This window comes from Lissotriton helveticus, chromosome 5_1, assembly GCF_964261635.1.
Source record: "Lissotriton helveticus chromosome 5_1, aLisHel1.1, whole genome shotgun sequence".
NCBI lineage: Eukaryota > Metazoa > Chordata > Amphibia > Caudata > Salamandridae > Lissotriton > Lissotriton helveticus.
Window position 1 is genome coordinate 639,366,750 of NC_136065.1, and position 24,684 is coordinate 639,391,433.

At 43.9% G+C, this 24,684-nt stretch overlaps 1 protein-coding gene across 2 annotated transcripts in view; it reads left to right on the forward strand.

The window, feature by feature from the left end:
- LOC144754806 (solute carrier family 2, facilitated glucose transporter member 1-like) overlaps nucleotides 1-24,684 on the forward strand; it is a 697,724-nt gene that overhangs the window by 653,484 nt on the left and 19,556 nt on the right. For both annotated transcript variants that reach the window (XM_078643032.1, XM_078643030.1), the window contains exon 2: nucleotides 21,742-21,834. In XM_078643032.1, coding sequence (XP_078499158.1) covers nucleotides 21,742-21,834 — 93 coding nt within the window. The remainder of the gene's footprint in view (nucleotides 1-21,741; nucleotides 21,835-24,684) is intronic.

The following is a 24,684-nucleotide window of genomic DNA, read 5'->3' on the forward strand; positions in this document are numbered from 1 at the left end:
AAGCTCACCAAGGCAGGCCAGGCAAGAAACCTGAGGAACACAGACAACCTACTTCTCATCCGCCAAAAGAGACTCAAACTAAAAGCCTTGACATGCTCCTTTTTGGGAAATGCCCCCAAAATCTGAAACTCCCTACCAGCAGATCTCAGAACCAATCCCTTCTTCGCGACCTTAAAAAAAACCAAACAAAAAACAAAAAAAAAACCTCAAGGATCTCCTCCTCCTCGCTCGACACCTCTAATCTTCGGACAATCTCACCGCAGTGCCTTCCAATAGACTCTGCTTTTTTTGCTCTGTTTGTCTATCTCTTATTCACCTGGGTACATGTTGTACATTGCTCCGATACCCTTGGGTCGCACCAGTGCTATATAAAACTCTTAATAAAGAAATAAATAAAGGTTTGGTAAGATTTCTCAATATGACTGTACCTTTGAAAGATGATAGGGCAGGTTCACAGCTAGCCACATGTCTGATTCTGCAAAGCAGGTCGTGACTGCCCCAGCGGAGTGGAAATCTCAGTTCTTGGGCCCAAACATCCACACATGTACAACATCAGTGCAAGATTGGCTTGTCTGTTGTGGCACTTTACACACACAAAGGAAATGAAAGATTGCATAACATTAAAGACATAATACTTATGTATCCAGTGAGGGGAGAGAGACACAAGGGGATGACACAGTCAGATAATCACCATCTTTGAAGGTCAAAGTGTGGGGGGAGTCCATTAGGTTATTGATGTCTCGGATGGTAGACTTGGTCGGTTAAGTATTGATTGAGGAGAAGGAGTTTCAGGTCCTTTATGAAGCAAGAGAAGGAGGGATTGCAGCTTATGTCAGCTGTGCTTCCTCCTTACAATCTCTTGTTTCTGATACACCCCCCTCATTTCACATGCACCAACTAGACATATCTCATGATTTGTTTATAACGTTATATCTCGCAAAGCATTCATGACACATCAGGGTACACTTTCCACGCGTCTCTTCCTGCATAACTTCCCATTCCCCAGTTGTCTCTTGTGACCCCTGTGCCCACACGACCCATCTTTCGTGACGTTAATGACCCATCCATGTTCATTTTTCGATACTCCAGTGCCCAGTCCTTAATTCTCACCTGGCGTCAATGGCCATTCCATATTCTAACTCTTGTGAGATCGGAGGCCAGTCCACAATAATCTCTCGTATCATGAGTTTCCACTTTGAATCGTTCTGTTGTGACATCGATCCCAATTGCCTCTTCTTACTTGAGTTTTCACTCAATAGACTCTTGTGTCTTTATGACCCACTCACCAATTTCTATTGTGACCGTCCATTCTACACTTCTGATATCATATCTCACTTTCCATACATCTTTTCTCTCGCACCTACCATTTCACTTCATGTGACCTCCCTGTGCACTATACAGTCATTTATTGTGTTCTACGTGCTCCCTCAGCATTTCACCTCCCACTCATCACTTGCTGCATCTTTGCCCACTACCAACTGGTCTTATCATGCGAATGTCCACTCCAGGCTCACCATTCCTCTTGTCACGCTGGTGCACATGTATCCCTCGCAATAGAGTACTCCCTCTTTCCCCATGACATCAAGGCCCATTCCCTCTCCAGAGCCATCACTCATGCCACCCTACTCATATCTTGTGATTACAGCTTTCTCATACCGTGACCTGCTTGCCTATCGCAAGCGAGTGCATACTCCTTCCTTAAGTCCATGAGTGCACTTTGTAGTGAACTGAAACAAACACATTTTTATTTCACCGGTGAGCACATGCGGGTGAATGGAGGTATGAATATGAAGCATGATAACGAACGTGGACTTTTTGAATTACATGTACCACTGTAGGCGGAGTGCAGGAAGCATTGGAATGAAAAAGGCCTCCGCACCATGGGCAACATGAAAGGCATGCATGTGCGTGCTTGGGGTGTCAATTTACACACAGTTCTACTATTCCAGTTGTCTCACACAGCATGTGCAATTGTGTTCTGAAAAACAGAGTACTTTTTTTTTTTTTTTTCCCTTCCCCCATAGAATTCAAGGTTCGAACTTGATTGTATAATTTTGCAAAAACTGAACCCTTCTGGTCTAATCCATACCAGCGCCCCCTGGTTCAAACTGTATGATCTGTTCACGTTCCGACAACCCACGAATGCATGAACCCGAGGACTGGGAGCGTTAGCGATTCTTATTAGCCCCGTGCTTTTCTGTACATCTCCCTAAAAATAGTCTAAAAATCCAACTGTGTTAAAATAATGTTATCCATGTATTGTATATCACTTAAATTGCTGAAAGCAACCCCACACTTCCAATACAGCAATGATTGACATTTATGGAATTTCAACTGGATCAGACACATCTGTGTCTAAATTGTTGTTTTACATACGTTTCGCTCTTCACTATATCACAGTTTACACAAGCATCCTTTGAAACACAGTTCCGAGGGCCTACACCGCCTGGGCCTTGTAGCCCATTACAACATATGAACCTTGCAGAAGCACATGTCCTATTATTCATATACGGTTTATTCCATGACTACACAAAACGATTGCCTCTCAGCCTATAAGTGTGAGAGAGAGAGTGTGTGTATGCGCGCCATACGTGAACTATACGCGTAGTCAGCAAAGCGTATTCCCTGTTACCGCTTTCTCTCCAATCACCAGGTTTCTGACACCCCCCTCCCCACACACACATCTGCAGCCCCCACCCCCACGTTTCTGACGAGCCTCTGGGTTTGCCAGATGTGCTTTTCAGGGAACAGCGGGAGGGGGGATTCGGCTTAAGAGCTGGAGGTCATGAAAGGGCTCGGGCCAGCAAGAACAGGTGGGGGAAGGGGCCATGGAGGTAATTAGACGGCGTCACTGTTGTGCTCCTCACTTCCTTGATTGGTGTGAAAAGATAAGAAATGGCACAGCGGGTGAGGCTCCCACGCCCTTAATGACCCCAGGCCATCTGCCGAGGTAAGGAACAAAGGCCCCCAGGGCAAGATTACAGCCTGCAGAATTCAGCTCTACAGAACGCCCATGGCAAGGACGATGAATGACCTCTGACCTCGAAGCCCAGTGGCATGAACGTGCATTGTATTGTGGTGGAGCTACCCACACTAAGACTCGGGTCTTCAACAATGGCTGCTTTAGACTGCCAGGCTTCTAGGGAGCACAATGCCTGCGAGTGGGAAAGTCTACGTCTCAGATTAACCTAAACCCACCATTCTCCTCTTACTGGACTAACACTTCGCACATAGTTCGCACTACGAATCACGCACACTTCCAAACAGGCACAGACTATATACTAGGAAACTATACAGTCCTTAATTTATGCCGGTGGTTGCAGGTACTGGGCAGTGGCATTACTTGTTGGGGACCAGGACTTATTTTACGACGGCAGACTTTGCCCCCTGAGCAAGAGGGAAAGACGGACGCTGAGAAAGGGGCATGGGTAAAGAGAAGAACTGACCCAAGGAGAAAGGTTGGCTGAAAGAGAAGCTTCTAAACCGAGAGAAAGTTTAACGTACTGGAATAGAATGATGCGGAATCAAGTGCTGTTCTGCAATCCCTCCTTTTGACAGCGACTGTTGCGGTTCCCGAGGTTTCACTCTTGTTAAGGCCCGGCTCAGCCTTTCCTCATTCTGTCACTGAACACAACAGTGTGTGCATGGAAGAATGCAGTCGGACCACTGAAACAGCTCAATGCTTGTTTGCACGTCCTTAAAGAAATGTATCCGTGCCGCACCGGCTAGGCCAGTTGTACCTCCATTTAAAGTCTACGCTTCGCTATCACACCTGTGCCTAGCGCCTTGAAGTCTAGATTGGATGTGTGGTCGGGTTGCAAATAGCCACCGTCAAAACAGATCACTGAGGCTCTTGTTAGCTGATGTGATTGATGCAACTCGACTACTGCCACCACTTGCCCTACTGCTTGTGGCCAACTTTAGACCTATTAAACAAAAAATCCCAAATAGGGTGTGGTAGGGCGACGGGCCATGTTGTTCAGGTTGCACCCGCCGGCAGGCATGCTGCCTCTATTAGTGCAGGCAACGAGTGACACATGAAGGGCCTGATGACGAAAATGCTGACTGCATTGCTGTTCTCTGAGGACTTAAACAGAGGGGGTTATGAATCGCTAACTATACATTGTTTGAGGAAAGGGAACCCTGGGAGGGCTACGGTGGGCATTTTATGTCTTTCTTTTCAGAGTTTAGTTTTTAGAGTCGCACGTTTCTAGGGACTCACACATTTTGGCAGTGAAACGAGGCACAGAAAAAAACCAATGGTTCTAGAATAACGCAATATTAGATAGTTGTGGAGGGCACCTCTAGGAGGAATATGCCATATTGCCTCTAAACGCAAAATTGCCAGAGACGGGGCTGGTAGCAAGTTTCATTTAGACTGTGGTTCCAAATATCTTTTCAGTTATATAATGTGATTGTAACGTGATTTGTCATAAACCTCCGTTGTAGAGAACTTCGACCTCACCCTTCATCTTCTGTAGTACAAGAGACTCTTCATGCAACCAGGACTATACCATCATGTCTCGGCGCCTGGGGGTCAGCTTGGGAACTGTCACTACTAAAAACTCATACAACCCTCTCCTGACAGGTTTGGACGACGCCTGTTTCCTGATGACAATAACACCAGGAAGCAGGGCTGGTTTCTAAGCACTCCACACTTCCTCGGATATAAATCGGAAACCCCGCATCCCGAAAGCTGCCGGCACATGTTTTTTCTTTCCTGTTATGGATAACACTGAATTTTTTTGTTTTGTTTTCCTGTTTTGGATAAGCCAGTCGTGACCTGCTTTGGCCTGGCGAACAGGTCGCTCCTCAGTAGGAATATTTATGACTAACGAATGATGTCCGACACCGGAAGTGGCTTCACTGAAGGGGATTGGCCTTCCGCTCTAGGTCTGACCCCTCCCTCTGCCCCGGCTATCCTATGAAAGGGATAGAAGTGGATGGAAGGGTGTGGAGTCTGTCGTGGGAATGCTGAACTAAGCTGCTGCCCGCTCGTATTGCCACCCTTGGCGTGACGCAGGCAGCCACACACTAGGAGACATTGTGTATGGTGCCACGTGTATAGCGCCGAGGCCTTGGATCTGCGTGCGGCACACACTCTAAGGCAGTGGTCTTCAAACTTTTTAGTGTATGAATGGCTGTGACATCACCGCCTGTGACATCACGGCGCACAATATCACAGCAAGTGACATCACGGCATGGGGCATCAAATGTGGCATCTCAGGGAGTGGTGTCACAATCCATTACCTCACCGGAAGGGACATCAGATCTTAATAACTTACACGTTTATCAGTTCTATCAGTACATTTGCTCAGTACAATAATTAACAAATTTGATTTTGCATTGGGGTTGTGCCAAAATACAGAAGCTACCTGCCGCAAAATCTGGGCCTCACCTTATACATTAATTTATTATTAAACCCACACACAAAGGCATTGGCAACAAGGAGAAATGTCGTAAATCGGGTATTTGGTTGAAGTGTATGTAGTTAAAAACATCTTATGGGACCAAGGCTCCTGCTGCAGAGATCTTTGTGTGAAGGCTAAATCTGAGAGAATAATAACAATGGTAAAATGACTCTGGAGGGTAACATATTTGTTGAAGAGATCTGTGTTTTACCTAGTTCTAGTGTTGAACCAAAGTTGCATACAAGGTTAATATGTGTCCTGCAAAGCACATTATCTAACACACAGATGACAGATTTTTATTTTATGTAAATGGGTAAGTGGGTTACTCATTTTAAGACCAAAATCCTTTTGTTACTTGCAGTCCATACATTGTAATCCTTTTAATATAGCACTGTGAGGTATAAAGGCTTATGTCTCATAAGCCACTGTCCTATGTCCTATGTAACACATCCTTTAGATTACTACACACACGATTTATTGTTCATGTTTAATCTGTATGTATCATGTAAAGTGCTCCGACACCCTGCATTGGGATAAGTAGTGCTGAAGTGCTATCAAAAAATAAAACAACATTGGGGTATTTAAATTGCTATTTGTGTAAATACTGGGGTGACCAACACATCTGACATTCTGACAGTATGCATATCTCTTATATGCAGGGACTGAAGAAAGCCAAAAGCATTTCTCTCTTAAGTACCTGTGAAGTGACATGGACATGAGCCTTTGTTTCCCCTTCATTGCATCTAGGTGTGAGGCCCAAACAGGATACTCCAACAAAAAGAGGCCTAATGGCCCCTCAACTCCAGCTTTTGTTATGGGCAAAGTTGGAATCTGATCAGCCCTGCTGAAAGTCTCCCAGTGTCAGAAAATTACACCAGGACCAGTTCAGCATATTTGAATTCCGTGAGAAATAGTAAAGTAAACTCTGCAGCAGTCTGCGTCTATCCTCTGAAAAAAGTAGGCAGACAGTGCCTACCCTCGACTCGAGCCCTGTCTACACAGAATTTTGGTGAACACGGTGTGGCAGTGAACAACATTGTAATGTGCTGACCCTGAGAATGCCCACAATTTTTGCATTAAGCCCACTGTAGCTTAGTGTACATGCCATGAGATTAAAGTAAAACTCTGATAAGTATCAGTACATGCTATTGCACTGTACGACCCCTAAGAATACACCAAACTGGGGCGTTAAGCAATGCTGCTAATCATCACTGTAGTGCTTTACATTTTGATGGCAAGACCAAGGCCGCGTTCTTGTAGGCATCCTAAAATGTTTACTTCAGACCGTGTGAATACCCCAGTTACTCTGTGGACACACCAAGGTGACATCTTAAACTGGTAAGGATTTTTAATACAATCTTCTCCGAACAAGCCCCCGTCAGGCAGCCATCACCAACAGTGCCATTCTAATTACCACACATGTATCTGCAATCTCAAGCATACGTGTCTCTTCGACACCCAATGCGTACCATTTATGTGTAATTGTAACAATAATTACTTATTAATTCAATCGTACACGCCCAATGCGTACAGAATGGCTGCCCTGATTTGACCAGGGTGGTGCTGTACGAAACAATATATATATATATATATATATATATATATATATAGATGTACACGTACATTACCGTCCTGGAGTAGCCTACGTCACCTTACAAGTAGTATATGACAAAAGGACCGGTGGCCTAGGGCGGTGTGTGTCTGCCCTTTTGCGCACTAGGCCACAGTACACCGCAGCTCTGTTAACTTACAGTCCTTAACATATAAAAAAAAGATACACCCTATGGCACACCCCCTCCTTTGTTTGGTGTGCCATTTGTTTGTGTTTATTTTAATTTTCAGCTTTTGTGTGAGTCCTCTTGAACTCGCTGAACTCATGGAGCCCAGTTTATTCCATGCTGTCGTCCGGACAGTGGAGTTTCAGGGCCTGGAATAGCCGTGACGTGTGAGTAAATATTTCAGCAGGACACCGGCGTCAGCGGCCAGGTGCGTGGAATATTTGCTCGGACACGTTACACTTCCTCCTTGTCTGGGCCGGGAGGGGCGCGGCAGGCCAGCGGGACATTTCTGTTCCAGCAGCAGCGCGCGCGCCCGCCCGAGAGAGGCGACACCCAGCTCTGTTAATTGCAGGAATCCTGGTGCATAGCAGGTCATGTTCTGCTGGTATAAAGCAGCATTTTATCCATTATGCACAGCTTACCTGCTGCCAGGGTAACTTGAAAATCAAATATGAAAGATGAAGAGGTGCGAACAAGCGCACCATTCAGTGAGAATGAGTTCTCAAAATTAGACTAGGTTGAACATTATAAACAAGGTATATTTCCCGATGTCAAATAACACTTAATACTTCCGTTCAATCTGGATTTAGGCCCATTGGATTCCTTTTCAGAACCAAGGCAAGGGGAAACGTATTGATCAGGGCAGGATCACACATTGTGGCCGATGAGAGAACCCGGAATGGGGAGTTTGTTGGTTCTGCTTTCTCCACTTCTGCCTAAAGCCCATCAATACTAATATAGCGTGTAAATCAGGCGCTATAATGCGTGCAACTCTTGTCCATTACAATGCCCATTCTTTTTGTCGACGCATAGCAAGGAACATGGTCGAAGTCTCTGGACCGGAGAGCCACATGCCAGATATTAGAGGGCACTTTACAACCGAGATTTCGATAGTAAGTCTCAAGAGAGACTTAAAAACACGCGTGAGGATATCTAAATCGCACCTTCCAGGGATGTGCCGGAGACTTGTATGACACCGTAAAACACGGGATCCTTTTTGCTGCAATCACGATGATGCAGCATCTTTTCCGCAACAGCCAATGGGATGCTGTGTACCGCAGACTGGAGGCTGCCAGAAGCACACCGTGTTCTGCAGTGCGCCCTCCTCCTATCGGTGAGCCCCTCGGGTCGCATGCACTTCCTGTTCGGAGGGTGGGGAAGGGAAAGGGGAACACGGCTCTGAGCCGGGGCTGTAAATCAACCCCACGAGCCGTTGCCTTGGTATGTAGGGGAAAGGTGAAATGAACCAAAGGAGGGGCGGTGCTGAGTGGGGAACTCCAATCCCATTGGCTCTAACGATCGAGCCTCCCGGAAGTCTGGGGAGGGAGAGGAGAAGACACACAAGGCCGCGTGTGTAGACCGAAGGACAGCCTTTATAAACATAAAGACACCGACAACGCAGGGCTGCGCCAGCTGACTTTCCTTTTCCCGAAAGGAAAGAGTTAATTAATGCAAATAACTCCACAGCAGAGGAAAAACGCACCGCAGGAGCTCCGAGAGAAATATATTCTGCCTTTGGCAATGGAAAATAAACGTGAAAGCTGGCAGTGTGAATTTAACTATGTTTGTTCTGTTAAGAGGTGCCTAGCAGAGTGCTTCGTCCATACAAGAACTAGTAAGAGCCCCGCGAGCCACACGTTCTATTTATGTACATGCCAAGGGGTCCAATGGCAGAAACAAAGCTTAGTAGGCTAGTGCACTTGGTAGATCGGGCAGTCATCTGTAGGTCACACGTTCAAGTTGTGGCAAGTGAGGTCAGCTGGGTCCTAACTCATCAGCTTTGGTCTATGTGTAAACTCGATTTCTCAACTACAATCATGTCAGGATAACTTAAAGTGGGACTACGTCCACTATTTGGGCCTAAGTGATCAGCTTGTCACAAGATTGCATCATGGCATAGCCGACTCCTCCTTGTCCTGTAGGGTTACCACCTTTCCCAGAGAAATGTACTGCTCAATTTGGTCACCATTTAAGATACTGAAAAGGCAGTAAGTAATATTCCAGTAAAACTTTCCGAAAAATCTACTGTATTTATTTTAACATAGCCTCCCTATCTTTGTTTACTTTAATTATCATTCAGTGTTCACATTAAAGCAGCTTTAGAGCACATTTTAAAGTGCTTTTCGTCTTATTTTGAAGTATGTACTAATAAGGGAGGAAATACCGGCTTAAGGTGATTTTGCTACAATGTGTACCAACTGGGATATTAAAATACTGACAAATAAAGCAAGTCTTTGTTCGGCTTGACTCCTTGGGCACAAGTTTGGGCTGGATCTCCAGCAATTGAATCAATTCAGTTCAATTCTTCTTTTTAGAAAATTTATTAATTGTAATCCATATTTTATACAACAATCCTTGACGTTAATTCACATCACTCGTAATATCATGATTGTTCATCACTTTAACTTTCTATGCATTTTTAACATGGAGTGGCCTCCCAATGCATTTCGGCGCGATTGCGCCTTTATCAAGGGATCTTGATAAAAAATTTTTCCTTGCACTTAACAATATTCACTGTTCATACAGAACGAACAGTGAATATTATGTGCAAGGAAAAAAAAATGTTCACGTAATAACGATTCAGTTTGTGAGTAGCTAATGTATAGCACTATGTGGTGGGCGAGAGTAAAGTAGTACTAATCAACCTCATTTCTGATTTACAGATACCTTGATAAAGGCGCAATCGCGCCGAAATGCATTGGGAGGCCACTCCATGTTAAAAATGCATAGAAAGTTAAAGTGATGAACAATCATGATATTACGAGTGATGTGAATTAACGTCAAGGATTGTTGTATAAAATATGGATTACAATTAATAAATTTTCTAAAAAGAAGAATTGAACTGAATTGATTCAATTGCTGGAGATCCAGCCCAAACTTGTGCCCAAGGAGTCAAGCCGAACAAAGACTTGCTTTATTTGTTATCTTTTTCTCCTGAGTGGGGAGAAAACCGTGGAGCACAATAAAATATATCAAAAACACATTCTAATTTCCAGCAGTGCTCAGACCAATCTGTATCTTTGGATATTAAAATACTGGCCATGTCGTCTACAGTTGACAGAATAAAAAGAAGCTATTATTCATCCATAATTTGGATGAGATAATAGAACAAGGAAGCACAGAAGCATAGAGGGCCTGAGGTCCAAACGCATCTGGAAAAATGTTTAAAATTCAATATAGCCCCCCCCCCCATCACTTTTCAGCCAGCCACTCTGTCTTTCCACTTGTTTCCTTTCCATTCTCTTATCTCCTGAAGCCCGCTCTGTGCTTCTGCAATAACCAAGGGCAGCTGAAGAGATTGACAGAGGTGCCGGAAGCCACCCTGGGAATTCAAAAACTGACCTTCAATGTCTCCAGACACCCAGGAACATTCCAGATGCAACAGGGGGCCAATCTGGCTCTGCATAGCAGTCTATTCAGTCTACAAATTCCAGTCTGCATTGACCGGGCTTTTCATCCATGCAGGCTTGTTTATTTCTGCCAGTTGAAAGGGGAAAGTCGACATAAACTTTAATGACGAAAGTAGGGACAGCCTTTTGTGGCTATATAACTTTTTGTGCATTTATGTATGTGATATATGGTTCAAACCGAGCTACAAAGCAATTTAGCACAATGAAAAAAGGAGGATACCAATATGTTTATCTTATAACAAGCGAGAAAGAGGGTTATATTAGCAGGGAAGAAGTAAAACAGGAGAGATGGTGGGCTTTGAGGGGGTGCTTAGAGGGAGGGTTGGGGCAGCAACAAAATTGGCAAAGCTGTGTGTGAAGGAACAAAGGGAAGAGTGCTATAGAGAACTCTCAGGAGAGGTCCAACAGTCAGCACTCTGACTAAATGTTGCTTAGAGTAATGGGGTGACCCTCCTTATGAGATGGAGTATAACAAATGAGGACTCTGATGGGATTCCTGGTGCTTTCTGGATAGTTTCATCACACCTGACATATCATCCAAATGTTTCTTTTCTCGGATCCAGGCTGTCAAGGCCCTGGGATTCAGCCCGGCCATGCTGCTTTTGTGTATCTTTCAGGCTCCACCTCATTAATCTTGAGCCCCATGTAGGGTGGAGTGCCCACAGTTGATGATGGCGTGGTGGAATGTGCAACATGTCCCTTATGTGATGCCGGTAGGCATTACAGTCTCTCTCCCTTCGATTCTTCTCATTGTTTTTTGCCCTTGCACTCGTACTATCTCCCTGTCCATCACCTTCCACTGTTTCCCCCAATCCTTACTCCCATCGCCTCTCCATTCCCATTCCCTGCGCTCTCTAAACCCACTGTAGATTGGATGTTTAACCATTGTAAACCGTATTTTATCTCCCCCCCCCCCCCCCTGATTTTCCGTATCGTTTTTTTATGTCCCCATGGCTTGTATATTCCCTCATTGCCCAAATGTTTAATGTTTAATGCAATCTTTCCTGCCTTATCCCTTGTAAAGCGCTCTGATACCCTTGGGTCCAGCCAGCGCTATATAAAACCTTTTAAATAAATAAAAATTGGCTGCCAGTTTAATTAAGGTTCGTTGTGGTCGTGTTGTGCTTGTGAACACCTTTGAGGCAGGCAGTTGCATGAGTAATGCTCTTCGGTGTAAGGTGAGTTGATCTCCGATACTAGCTGCTAGAGGATTGGCATAAAAGAGAAGGGAAATAGACTGGATAGCAGGTTGGAAATCTGCTTTCAATAGACAAATCTCCCCCTTCTGCTGCAGGGCAGTTGACATCACATACTCTAGCTTGAGTGTAATGTGTTCCCTGAAAGTGAAATTGGTCTCCTAGATACTCGAGGACGTGGTGAAGTTGAGGAGTGAAGTTATCAAGATTTCTCCAGAGGAGCCATTTTCAGTCTTTCTTGATAAGCTCAAATTCTGTCGTGGTGATACTTGGCTTGAAACAGGCTTTCAATAAGTCAATGATGGAGTTATGGCTGAATACCAAGAGCTTTATAATGACACCTCAGACTTGACGTTGTCAAGTTGCGAAACACAGATATAGGGGCAGGATGTTTCGCAATCCTCTTGTCGATCAAATTTGAGTGAGAGGAATCCACTGTTCCAGGAATCACGACTGCGAATCCCGGCCTAAGTATACAGCCCAGCTTTGCTCTTTGGAATGCATTGTCCTCTCCTAGGATTGTAAAGACCATGCAAACTGAGTCACCCTTTAATAACTGGGCGTTAATGAATGAAGTAACATCTAACATTAATAAACTAAATTGTTAGACCTAGAGCCGGCATTTTGTTGTGTTTTGGAGAGCTTTGAAATGGGAAGGCTTTTGTTGATTTTGTTGAGGTGCCCAAAGCACTATAAAAGCATAGTATTCCTTTCATGGTTTGTGTAGTTTGGTTATCGGTAATTAAGAAAGCTCCTAGGACACAGTGTCTTTATAGTTCATCTATAGTTGCACAATGCTTAACAAAAGGGTTCTATTTAAAAAGATCTGGGACCTTTATATTCTGCTGGGGGATCCTTGTTAAACAGCCCCACCCCTCCTCTACCACTACACTGGATTCATTCCTCCTTGGAAAACCGAAAATGTAACCGAGATAATGGGCAATTTTGTTACTGATTTTGTAGGAAGTGTGGCTGAAATGTGTGAGATCATACATTTTAAATGGATAAATATACGAACAGCCTGTAAATTAATCTTTCAGGGACCAAATCATATACATTTGAGGGTGTAAACTTTTTCTACTGTTAATTTTTGAAAGGGGATATATATATTTTTGTTCGGAAATTAAATATTTTAACTTTACTGATAAGTGCTACCTCATATACCAATAAAAAATTCTTGCACATAACATTTTTGCCTTTGTGTAAGTATTATCCCATATTCGGCCACCACACCATTTTGTTAACATCCTTCATTTTAAATGTAAGTGCCCACAGAAGGTGAGGTGATGGACACTGTGCATACCTACTAAATGAAAGTTAGGCGTGTCTGTGGAAGCAGCATGGGTAAATATTGCGAAGGCAGCGTTGTGATATTTACAACAGAGGGAAGCTATAATTTTAATCTCGCTAAGTATGCCTTAACGCAGGAATTTAAAGTCTGTTAAATTCCTGACTAAGCATACTTAGCATGGGAGGTGGATTCATGCAATACAACCACAGGGTCGTATTATCAAGTATATCGCCGTTTTACATGGAACATCGCTGAAAAACCAGCGATGTTCTATGGAAAAGGGCGCGATCGCTGGAATATTCATCGCCATGGCGCTAAACGTTGTTCATACAATGCTAGCCTGGCAAAATATTCCAGCGATAGAAAATAATGCAGTATGCAAGGTCGGCGATAATTATCGCTGCCTGTTGCAAATATGTACCTATATTTGTCCGATGTATGCCTTATTACGGACTGACTATTTTGCTTATCGCTTCGATGCATCTGCACATTAAAGTGTTTTTAAAAAAAAAGGCTGATTAATTCGGTCACTGTCGTGCTAGCAGACCAGTTTCCCAAAATAAAATAAAATCAGAGTGAATAAATCCGAATGAGGATGCACGAGGGGTCCAGAAGTAAAAAATGTAACCACTAAATGTTTTCAAATCACCATCTAAAACTAATTCAAATAAAATAAAACATGATCTCTAAAATTGGAGGCTAAACATCAAAAAGAAAACAAACAACTAAAGGAAAAAGAACATGTGAAACTAAGTGGACGTGAAGTTGTCTAAAAACACAGAGTGCTTAAAATTCTGTGCAGGCACAATACTGCTTTATTGTTTGTTTGAAGCGGCCTCTGTTTACAAAGATTGTGTGTGTTCTCCGAACAAAGGAACACTATGTGTGTGGTAAGAAGGATGAGATGATGAAGCCGAAGGCAGGCAAGTGCTTGGGAAGCATTTCTTGACTTCAGTAATCAGTCTGCCCAATCTTAGGGAGGTACCTAGGGAAGATACCAAGATTGTGCAGACACTACATTTTGCTTGTGGTCCATTTTGTTCTGTAGAAAGAAGCTGTTAGCTTGGATATAAACAGGGAACAAAAACCAGTTCCCTGATCCGCGGGTAAAAATAATGTTTTTGTTAAAATGACCTAAAATGCTTAACAGATATTTCTATCCACTGAGGCTGATTCAACAAAAGTACATGCAATAGCTCGAGTGACATCACGCACCCTTTGACATCCGATGACCTCTGAGTTTTGCCACGTTGACCCACCATCATCCCAGCAACAGCTTCCTATTTGGTATTGCAAGAGAAGGGAAGGGGGTATGTACCAAAAGATAATAGGACCCATCAGGCCCTAGTTTACTTTTTGGTCTTTCACTTTCTTCAGTGCCCAAGCGATTACCCCAGTCAACCCTTAAAAGTCGAATTATAGCTTATTTACTACCCCAACAGCAGGCAAAGGACCTATGTTCCTTTCGTGCAATGGCCTCCATCTGTCCTTGCTAGAGGGGGTGGTCTAGAAGTCCAAGCTGCCCTGTCTTTTTTAGGAACAGGACCAAGACTGAGTGTCATGGGGTCACTTTTTGGCCCTTTTAACACCTCTAACTGAAGTCCACGGTTGGCTCACAAAGAGCCCAGTCCCCTTGATATGGAAAGAGACTTTCTAATTTGCATGCAATCTCTTCAAATGCCGGTCTGGAACTAAAGTGTCACCAAAACTTATCTAGAAACACAACATCTCCCGGGAAGAGATAAAGCCCCCCCCCCCAAGGCACCAAAAAATGCCCGTCTTCTCGAATGGTCTTGGAACTGAGCAAACTTTTGAGAATGAGAGGTGCATTCAAGGTATAAGAAATTGCACTCAGAAGCTTCATTGCCCACGTGTGCTCAAAGCACTTGTGGAAATCAATTAGCTGAGTTGGGATTCCTACCAACCCATGCGCTTTTTTGATCAAAATAAACATTTTGTTCACCACTGTTAAATTGCATGACTGTCGTCAACTGATTACACTGTTCTGGCATAGAATTAGTATTATCACAGCCTGGCACCGTTACTGTGTTCTTTTCTAGGAAAAGTGAGCTGGTGTGCCTTGAAAATATTCATGTGCCCATCACGTTTTCGTGTCATAAACAAGAAAGCGCTGTTGGCTGTGGTAACCACGCGTTAGGAGCTGTAGAACCCAACGCAATGGCTTTCAACAAATATTTCCAAACCTCTCCATTCTTAAACTCGTCTAGTACTATGACGCAATGCTTCTGGCTAAACTATTTTCAGCAAAACGTATGTAATAAATGAGTGACATTTAAAAGCTGAATGTTCAAAAACTCTGAACAACCTTCTGTTGGCCTGGCCAACATTTCCACACACGATTTTTTTTTTTGTCGAGTGTGTAGTGGCGGCTCCTCTATTGGGGCGTTTGGGCGCCGCCCCCCGCTTTCTCGCTGTGTGAGAAGGCAGAAACAAATGGTACGGCGAGAAAGCTGAAGTTCCTGGTTGGGGGTGGGCGGTGTTTTCTCGAGGGCAGGGGGGAGTGGCTTGCCCACTGTTAATACTGACTGTTAGGGAAGCTTGAGGCCGCCCAAACAGTCAGTATTAACAGTGGGCAAGCCACCCCCCCTGCCCTCAAGAAACACCGCCCACTCTCCCTGTTCTCTCTGTATGCTGCAGCATACAGAGAGAAAATGACGCGGGTGGGGCAGCGGCCTGACCAATCGCAAGGCTGCGGTGGATGGCTGCAGCCTCCCTGATGACGTGTCACGAGCATGCAGGATTCGAAACCAGGACGGCGGGAGTCTCCGGCCGGGACGGTTTATTTATTTTATTTTTTTTTCTTCCCCTTAAACCCCTCCCGCGACGACTAATTTCTCCCCCCCCCCCCAGGGCACAGCTGCAACCGGGGCCGTCGTTGCACAGCCTCCTGGACCCCGGGATGCCTCTGCTCCGAGCCTCTGACCCCTGCTGCTCTGGGCATGCTTGGCATGGCCGGCTCTGTCCAGCACTGTGCACCTCTGCCGTGCCAATGACCGCAGCACCTACACCGTGCCCAGCCCGCGCGAGGCCAGCTGCCCTGACCACCATGCAGGAGCTGCAACGGGAGCAGAGCGCGCCGAGCGCCGAGCTGGGGGCCGTGGGCACCCGCCTGGTGCTTATGGAGCGGCTGCAGGGCGGGCAGGGGGCAGCCGCCCCGGCCCCGCCAGAGCTGCAGCGGGAGCTGGAGGCCCTGAGGCAGGAGAAGGCCGAGGCTGAAGCTCAGGCCGCCAGAGCCGAGGCTTCCTACCAGGACCTGCTGAGGGACCAGGGCGCCCTGGAAGAGGAGAAGAGGCGGCTGGAGTGGGCGAGGGCCAAAGCCCAGTACTGACTGGACTCTGAACCTCTCCCCTTTGCATGTTAGCTCACAAATGCTGCAAAACACGGAGCATAGCGCTTTAAAGGGATACAACAATATCATAACAATGTAAAAAAATCAAATTATTAACAATACCTGCTTCGGTGTGGGGCTTGTTTCCACCCATGCTGCCTTTCTTCCTGTAGTAATGAATTTCCTATGTTTGTAGCTCGTAAATGTGTTTAGCAAGTTGCTAGGCACACACAGGATGCTTAGAAAAAAGAAATGGAAGTCTAAAGTCCATGTAGATAAGGAATCTCATATTTTGCAAGCGCATCATATTAAAACAGTATGTACAGTTATAGACAAATCCGAAGTTGCAGTTTGCTGAGGAGCCCCAGAAGTTTTACTTAAGCTTGAAGCTTCCTAGGTGTGCAAAGGCCTTGGGGTGAGTGTCTTCCCCCAGACAAGGTGCGGGAATGCCATGCAAGGGGGCTGCAGAGCATATGCGTGGATAAGGGTAGATATTGCAGTGGCGCTGTGCAGTTAGTGCTAGACTTACAAGTGACGGGATCCTGAAGACTTACATCAGGTGGGCTTCCGACACCTTCACTCCATGGAATCTAATTCATTTCGTAATAGGTTACATGAGAGAGGAGGCGCACAAAGGTCAGGCCCAGGCGTTGGTCCTTCTGGATCTTTTGGCGGCCTTCGTCAAGGTGGACTATGACATTCTTTTCAACTGTGTTGAGGCTGCTGGGCTGCAGGCATGTGTTCTAGTTGGATGAAGTCTTTTCTATCACACTGCTTACAATCGGTTCGCCTCTCTCCCGTCTACAACTGAGCTTAACCTTGCAGGAGCAGACTACCTCAGGGATCCTCTTTTTCCCACATCCTTTTCTAATCTCTAAATTTGCCCACTGGTAAATGCCCTACAAAAGCAGAAAGTAAAAATACACAACTATGCTGATGATATGCAGCTAGTATTTAACCTCATGGATACTCCTGACTCTACAGCATTCTTCCAGAGCACTATGGTCTTCATTTGTGACTGGATGGACAGTCACCAACTAAAGTTAAACTCCGATAAAACTGAGGTGAAGATGGTCAAAAGCGAACTGCACTGCTGGAGTCCTTTCTTTTGGATTAGTTCGGGAGTTAGGCCACTCTTGCCCTACTAAAAATGTTGTCAAGAGCCTCACTGTACTTTGTTGATGATCTGTCAATGAAACCCCAGATTGCAACCGTGACTTCTGCCTGTTTGTTCCAGCTCAGTAAAATAAAAAATCTGAATTTTCTCAACTGATGTCTTCCTCCAGATTGTAGTTGAACTAGTGATGTCCCGCATTGACTATGTTAATGCCCTTTACCTGGGTCTCCCAAAGAGTCTGAGCCAAAGACTGCAGCTGGTCCAGAATCATGCAGCTAGATTGGTCTAGCAACAAGCCAGGACGCTGCCACACTACACCCTTAGTAAAGAAACTACACTGGCTTCCAATTGCACAAAGAACATTGTTTAAATCAGACTGCATGATTTTCAAAATCCAGCAGAGTAAAAGCCCCATCTTTGTTTCCTGTAGAATAAAGAACTATACTCCTAGGCGCCACCTCAGATCAGCACATCTCTATCTCCAAGAGATTCCCAAATTCTATGGAAAGTGGCTAGAAGGGAACCAGGTTTGCTGTGTTGGCTCCCGGCACTTGAAACTTTTCTGGCCAACATAAGAGCAGCAACCTCCTATGAATAATTCTGAACTCTGCAAAAACATGGCTCTTCAGACAAGTTTATGACTAAGCTACATCGCTACCCTGCCGCTAGTGCTCTCAGTGCCATGAAACCTTTCAGTGAACATGCGCTTCAGAAGTTTCCTATTACATAACATAACAAGCGGGTGAGTAGAGCACAGCGAGGCAGGGACTGGATTGGGTAGCTGGTTGGTCAATGAAAAATTATTTCACACTGAAGCTGTGGGCCCTCCCAACCAGGCAGAGGGAATCACCTCATTGGCACAAATGGCCTTGTTGTTTGGGGAGCACCCAAACAGTAAAATGCAGTTTTGCTGGGGCTCTGAAAATCCTTGTACCGAAGATGATAGCACTTCAGGAACATCAGTCTCTGGACTAAATTTAACAAATCCAAGTCACTTTCCATATTGAGGCTGTACCTTAGTGAGAGTCCATTCAAAACTTGAATTCTCTTCCTAAGCTTCACTTAAGATCTTGAAGCATTTGTCTATCTTCATGTCTGGCAAGCACAACTATTCAAGATTTTTAATCGCGCTTGTAAATTAAATAATGTGTGACTGGCAGAAGCAACCTTTTCCCAATATCGGGCAGTCAGAATATTTAATTATGTTGTGGTTTTGTTCCCACACCAGTTTTGTCAGGTAATTTAGCATTAAAATAAAAGCGAATTACAAAGTTAAATGCGAAAACTGGGAGCAATCCCTGCAAAACAATGTATGGGTCCTTTCAGCTTGCCACCACCAATGGCATAAGTTGGCTGAAGGCTCCATTACCCCCATAAATGTTATTACATTTTTTCTGAGTATGTTTAAAGAATTTAAACATATTGTGACAGACAAATTCATCTGGTGGGGATTTAAACTACAAAATCAAACTCTGCACTGATGTACTATTATATCTGAATTGAATTAATCTTAAATAGCGTTTTCTGGCCTCTACTACTATCTGATTCGGAGAAATAAACACAACCTGCTTTAGATCTTGGACTCCTCCTTTACATAAATCACATTCCTCCTGCATTCAGTAAATAGAATACCATTAAAATGAATCCGGTTTTTCAGCATAAAGTATTTCAAGGTCTTGCCATGATCAAGGAATGTTGTCAGAAATTAGGGCAGCAAGCATGAAATGTGACGTCACTCGTTAACTACTTAAAGATGTTATGAACCACCTGCAAAGTTGGTTGCAAATGCTGTTGGAATTAGAAAATATGTGTATTATATATTTTGTAAATACAGCGGTTTGGGGAAATGGTTATTCAAAATATATATTTTTTTAATACAAAAAATATTATATTTTTACATTTAATTCGCTAGTTCCACTTTTATTGTTGAAACCTTTGCAGAGGTAAAAATCCCCGGATGTGGTCTGCACCTCCTCTTCTCGGCCTTTTGGCGGATTTAATAAATGTTGCTGTTAAAGGAGCAAATTCCTTCCCTCTGAGTGAGACTCGTGCCTTTGGTTTTCTGTAAGCACCAAAAAGCTGCTTAAACCACCCTATGGTCAGAATTTTCTCAGCCAGGTTGCAGTTGGAGGTAATTTTACACGGTGGAAATAATACAGCTATTGATAGGGGTCCAATCCCCGCCTCCCACCTCCTCCCCTCAGAGCCAAGAGTTGTTTTACCTCGTTAAGTAAGCCCTTGTGCAGAGAAGTTGCCCAAATCCTGGGGTTTTGCTTAGTCACTATACGCTGGCGAAAGGACGACAAACTGAGGCCTTTGAGTCCCAGCTGAGCTAGGTTTGACGTGCAAAGGCTTGAGTGCATTACAGCGCTTTCTGCTCATCCCGCCTGACTCAGAGCTATGCTGTTCAGTGATGACCGAGCAACTGCGGACACCAAGGGGCCAGGGCGGCAAACGGTCTGACTGTGCTTAATCAGAAAAAAAACATAAGTTGAGGTGTCCAAAGTTTTTCAGAGGAGTCGACACTGATGAACCCCAGGATTGCTGGATACCAATACTGCCTAGTCTAGAATCCACCAAATGCGTCTTCTTCGTGTTTCTTTAGCTCACTCTTGGAGGTTCTTTAACATTCTTGATTTATTTTCTTGCCATATTGCTATAATCCTCTCCCCTCTTCATTTCTGTATTCTCTCCCCAGCACTGGGTCTCACTCGGATGAGAAATTCGTCATGGTCCCCCAAAAGGCCAACACATGTTGGACTTGAGTTTGCCATCTTCTCAACATAAACATTCTTGCTTTATTCTCTCCCTTTGTCACGGTTTTCCATCTGTCTCTCCCTCCTTTTCTACCTTTCCCTGTCTTGCACTGGGTCAAACTCTGATTAAAAATTCGTCCTGGTCCCCCAAAAGTCAACCTCAACTTAATTTGCCATGAGTAGTGATGACAATGGAATTGACATTCACCAACAAGAAATTTTAACATTTGGAAAGAACATCACCTCACCTACTGCTAGAATTTGTTAAAAGATTTAAAGATTGCCATCATTTGATCTCCTTGTTGCCACCAATTGATCAGGAGATGACGACAAAAAACTACGTAAATTTATTTGAAATAGAAACCACAAGTCACCGTGTTGCAAAACATAATGTGAGACAAATATAATTTTCCTTGTAGGTTTTCTCTTTAAGACAAGGCACATGCTCTGTGGTTTTCAAACTTTGATGGGTCAATGCACACTTTCCTATGAAGGGCTGCAGCACTCTTGATTTTGGGGAAAGTTGGCCTACTTCCAACAGGGCCGATTGAGTTATTGGGCTGACCTAATTTGCATGCTAGATGTCATATGGAAATGAGCCCCCTAGCTTTCAGGTTACTATTGATTAAGGCCAAGTCCTTAGAAGTAGCAGCGTGTAACAAGCATTCACCAATCACTGCTATCCAAACTTGCGGACAATTCTGCATTTCTGCTGTGCCCATTTTGTCAACCAGTCCTGCAAAGACCTAACACAACTTTCCCCGAAAAGAATCCCTTTTTTCAATAGGTCATCCTGCTTACGGTTCAATAAAGTTGTATTGAATTCTAGTAATTTTAACCACTGAAACCAGGTTAACAACTCCCCACGTAGTCCATACAAAAGAGATGTACTCTTCCGCTAAGCATCCGTGCCCAGTGACCTGTTTAATAGCCGGTTAAGACGAATGAACGAGCATATCTTAGCAAAACAACCACAGCCTGATCTTGAGGAAACCAGTAGTTTTATATATTTATACAGTGTGTATGGTTATGAAGGGCCACTAGCATGTTACAACGCATGGCAAATATGGAGAAAAGTCAAATAAAATGCAAAGAGGGTGCTAAATGACAACCTCCATCTTATGGCGCGTGCAAATGTCAGTGTATGCTACCATGCATAGACGCAGTGGACAGGCATACTGAGGTGTAGCACATGATGCTCAAGGGCAGAGGAAGATAAACTATCTTGTACCAGTGCATGTTTCATTAACGAAGTATTGAGGGCACACCATGAGGACGAAAGAAAGCTAGGCTCTGTTTTTACTACTGGTGAGGTTGTTTTGGTAAAGAATGATTGGTCTTGCCTTAGAACCTAGATGTGTTCCTGGTGTTAAGCTTCTGTGGGTGGGTTTCATGTTTTTCTTCTAGCTCATGGCTCTTTCGTTACTTTTCAGATGACGTTCCGGCTCATGCTGTCGGTGGGAGTAGCAGTGATTGGATCTTTGCAGTTTGGGTACAACACTGGAGTTATCAATGCCCCCCAAAAGGTAAGGACTAATTTCAATAATGCATGACGACCTACACAAATATTTTGCTGTATGTAGGACAAGCATGTTTATGGAAACTTTTTTATAAATTTCATATCCACTATTATCTATCTTAAGTTTTTAATATTTTTTTTGTTGAGTTAACCTCTTTTTAAGTAGAAAAGTAAGTTGTAGGTTGTGTATTTCCACATTTACTTAACCATTTTAAACTTAAAAAATTAGTACATGTAGGGTTTTAGCACTATAAGCAACTTTGTACGAAACTAAAATTCACTCACCTGAATATATAGCATTGTAGTGCAAACTAATGACTCCATCTACAGCACTTTATGGACTCATCACTTTTTAAATTCCCACGGAGTCATAGTTTTCTTTCCATTTTTCCTCTTTTAATTTGGAACATTACATCCTCAGTTGTTAGAATATTTGTATCGCCCTTTTGGCTTGACGTATAGATGCATTCTTCATTTTTATGACTGCCTGTGACTTGGGCCTATAACTTGGATAGAGGCCTTAACTACTGGTACAGCCATTCACAGCGGATATATTATTGAACAGGTATTCTTGGATTTATAAGGCGAGGACCAAGCATGACAACAGAAACCAATCCAGAACCTGTTTTATAATTTACTTCTCCAATGGCAATACTTGATATCTGCCTTGTTTACACCGCACACAATCCAAGTCTAAAACCCACATCTATATGACGAGAAAACAAAACAAACGCAAAGCTCCTCCCAAAATAGCACATCCTGTTAGAGAGATTACTGATGCTAATGAGATCTTCAAAGGATCCTTGGATTTTCAGCTTCACGGAGGAATTAAGAGTTCCCCTTTAACTTGCTGCTCGTGAGAGACTTCTGGGAACGTGTTATATAATCTGTATAGACTGACCTTGAGCGTGGACCTGCCTTCAGTCTTTCAGAGTCTCATAGAGGCATGGAACACTGAGCTACCTGAATGTATCTGAAGCTGAAATCCGTCAAGAAAAAAAATAGATGTCGGAGCAGCATCTGTTTGCGACCAACAAGCCAGTTTCTGAACGGAGAACAAACAGTGCAGACCTCATAGGTGCAGACTGGTAGCTGCCATGTTTCCCAGGGCCATGCTGGACGTGCTGCTCCAGTCCAGACGTTTCCCTTTGGATTCTGGGACCTGTAGTCCTGTTTTATAATGAAATAAATATTACTACAAGTCCCAGAATTCAAAGAAAAACCTGGACTGGTGCAGTACAACACGCAAGGACTTGGGCAACGTGGCAGGGCTGGGTGATTAGTTTTAGACGGTTGTGGGTGCTGGGCACCAACCCTCATTTCTGGAGACTGATTTATTTTTCATCACCAGACTTTGATCCTTAGCTTAGAGTAAGGGCGAAAAGAGGAAGGAGGAACAGAGGCACATAAACGGTCACCAAAAAAGCAGCGTGAGAAAGAATCTACAAAACTCAAAGATAGAAACAGGAAGTGTCGAGTGGTGAAAGAACGAGGCATGAGGTGGAATCCAGTCTGGGTTGCCTTGGTATTCAGGAACCGAGCCAATAGGCAGCTGCGGCGGCAATATCCTACGGGAGGGATAGGGAGTGATCAGAATTGTCACTAGCTCGCGTGGTGTTGGAGTGAGCAGGTTTGGGGGTGCACATGCTCAAAGTTAGGTATGTGACATATGATAGACCGCTATGTACAGTCGTTTCACTGCCTAAACACATATAGGCCTTCTTGTAGGCTATAATGAGGTCTGTGCCTTCTTTTTAGAGACCAGGATTCTTAGGCAAATCATGACTCAAGCCCCTTTGACATGTTTTCACCCCTAAATGAACACACTTCTTCTGTTTTGGAAAGGCGGCATCTTACGGATTCTAGCTTCACCCATTTTCCAACATGGGTTTAAACTAGTAGGATCCTCTCGTCTCGGCAGACGTCAGTCTAAAAAGTTCACTTGTTACTCCTTGGCCAACAGAGCACGCTCATTGACCCTTTGAAGGCAATCAAAAGTCATGTCAAGTGTCACTAGACAGTCTACCATTGCTGTGTTAGGTACAGAACCATAGCCTGGAAGGTGAGGCTGTTTCATAATTTTTATTTCACAAGGTTTATTTCAAGATTCCCCCATGTGATCTGGAAGCCAGCACCCCTGATTGCTAGAATTAATTAAAAAAATACTTTGAACCAGATGCACAACGTACTTTTGAGGAAGTACACCCTGCAATTTTAAAAATAAGAGGGTCTGCCACATCGATTGAGTTTTTACAATGTAGAAAAGCCCTTCTATGAGTCAAAACTCTTTACAACTTGCAAAAGAGCTTTTGCAAATCTTACCAAATTGAAAACAGGAGGCCCGAAATAGGTATCCCCTCCAACTGACGAAATTGCTTACTAAAATGCCTTCCATACTGTTAAAACTCCTATTAATCGTGAGCTGAAAAATTTACTCGATTATCAAAATTGTTGGAAATCGGTATTGTTGCAATTCTTGGAAATCATTTAAAGCATTAGGTATATGACCTTGTAATACATTGGTCGCATTCCCATTTGCAAAGCAGTTCTGGTTTGCGAATGGGAATAGCACATTGTGCTATGTTCTTGTCTAATCTAAACTGCTGGATAGAAAATGTTAATTCTTCTTTACAACCAAATGAAAGGGACATGAATTAGCATATTTCTTTTGAAAGACAGCTGATAAGCCTACTAAAGGAGGAAGTTCCTCTTCTGGGACTTCTGGAGGTGACATCATTTCTAGAACAATGCATACCTTGTCATAACACCAACACAGCCACAAAATCCCAAACACGCCACTGTACTTGTTTTTGTGATCCTGTGCATATATGGGTGGAGCTAACTTCAGACAACCTCT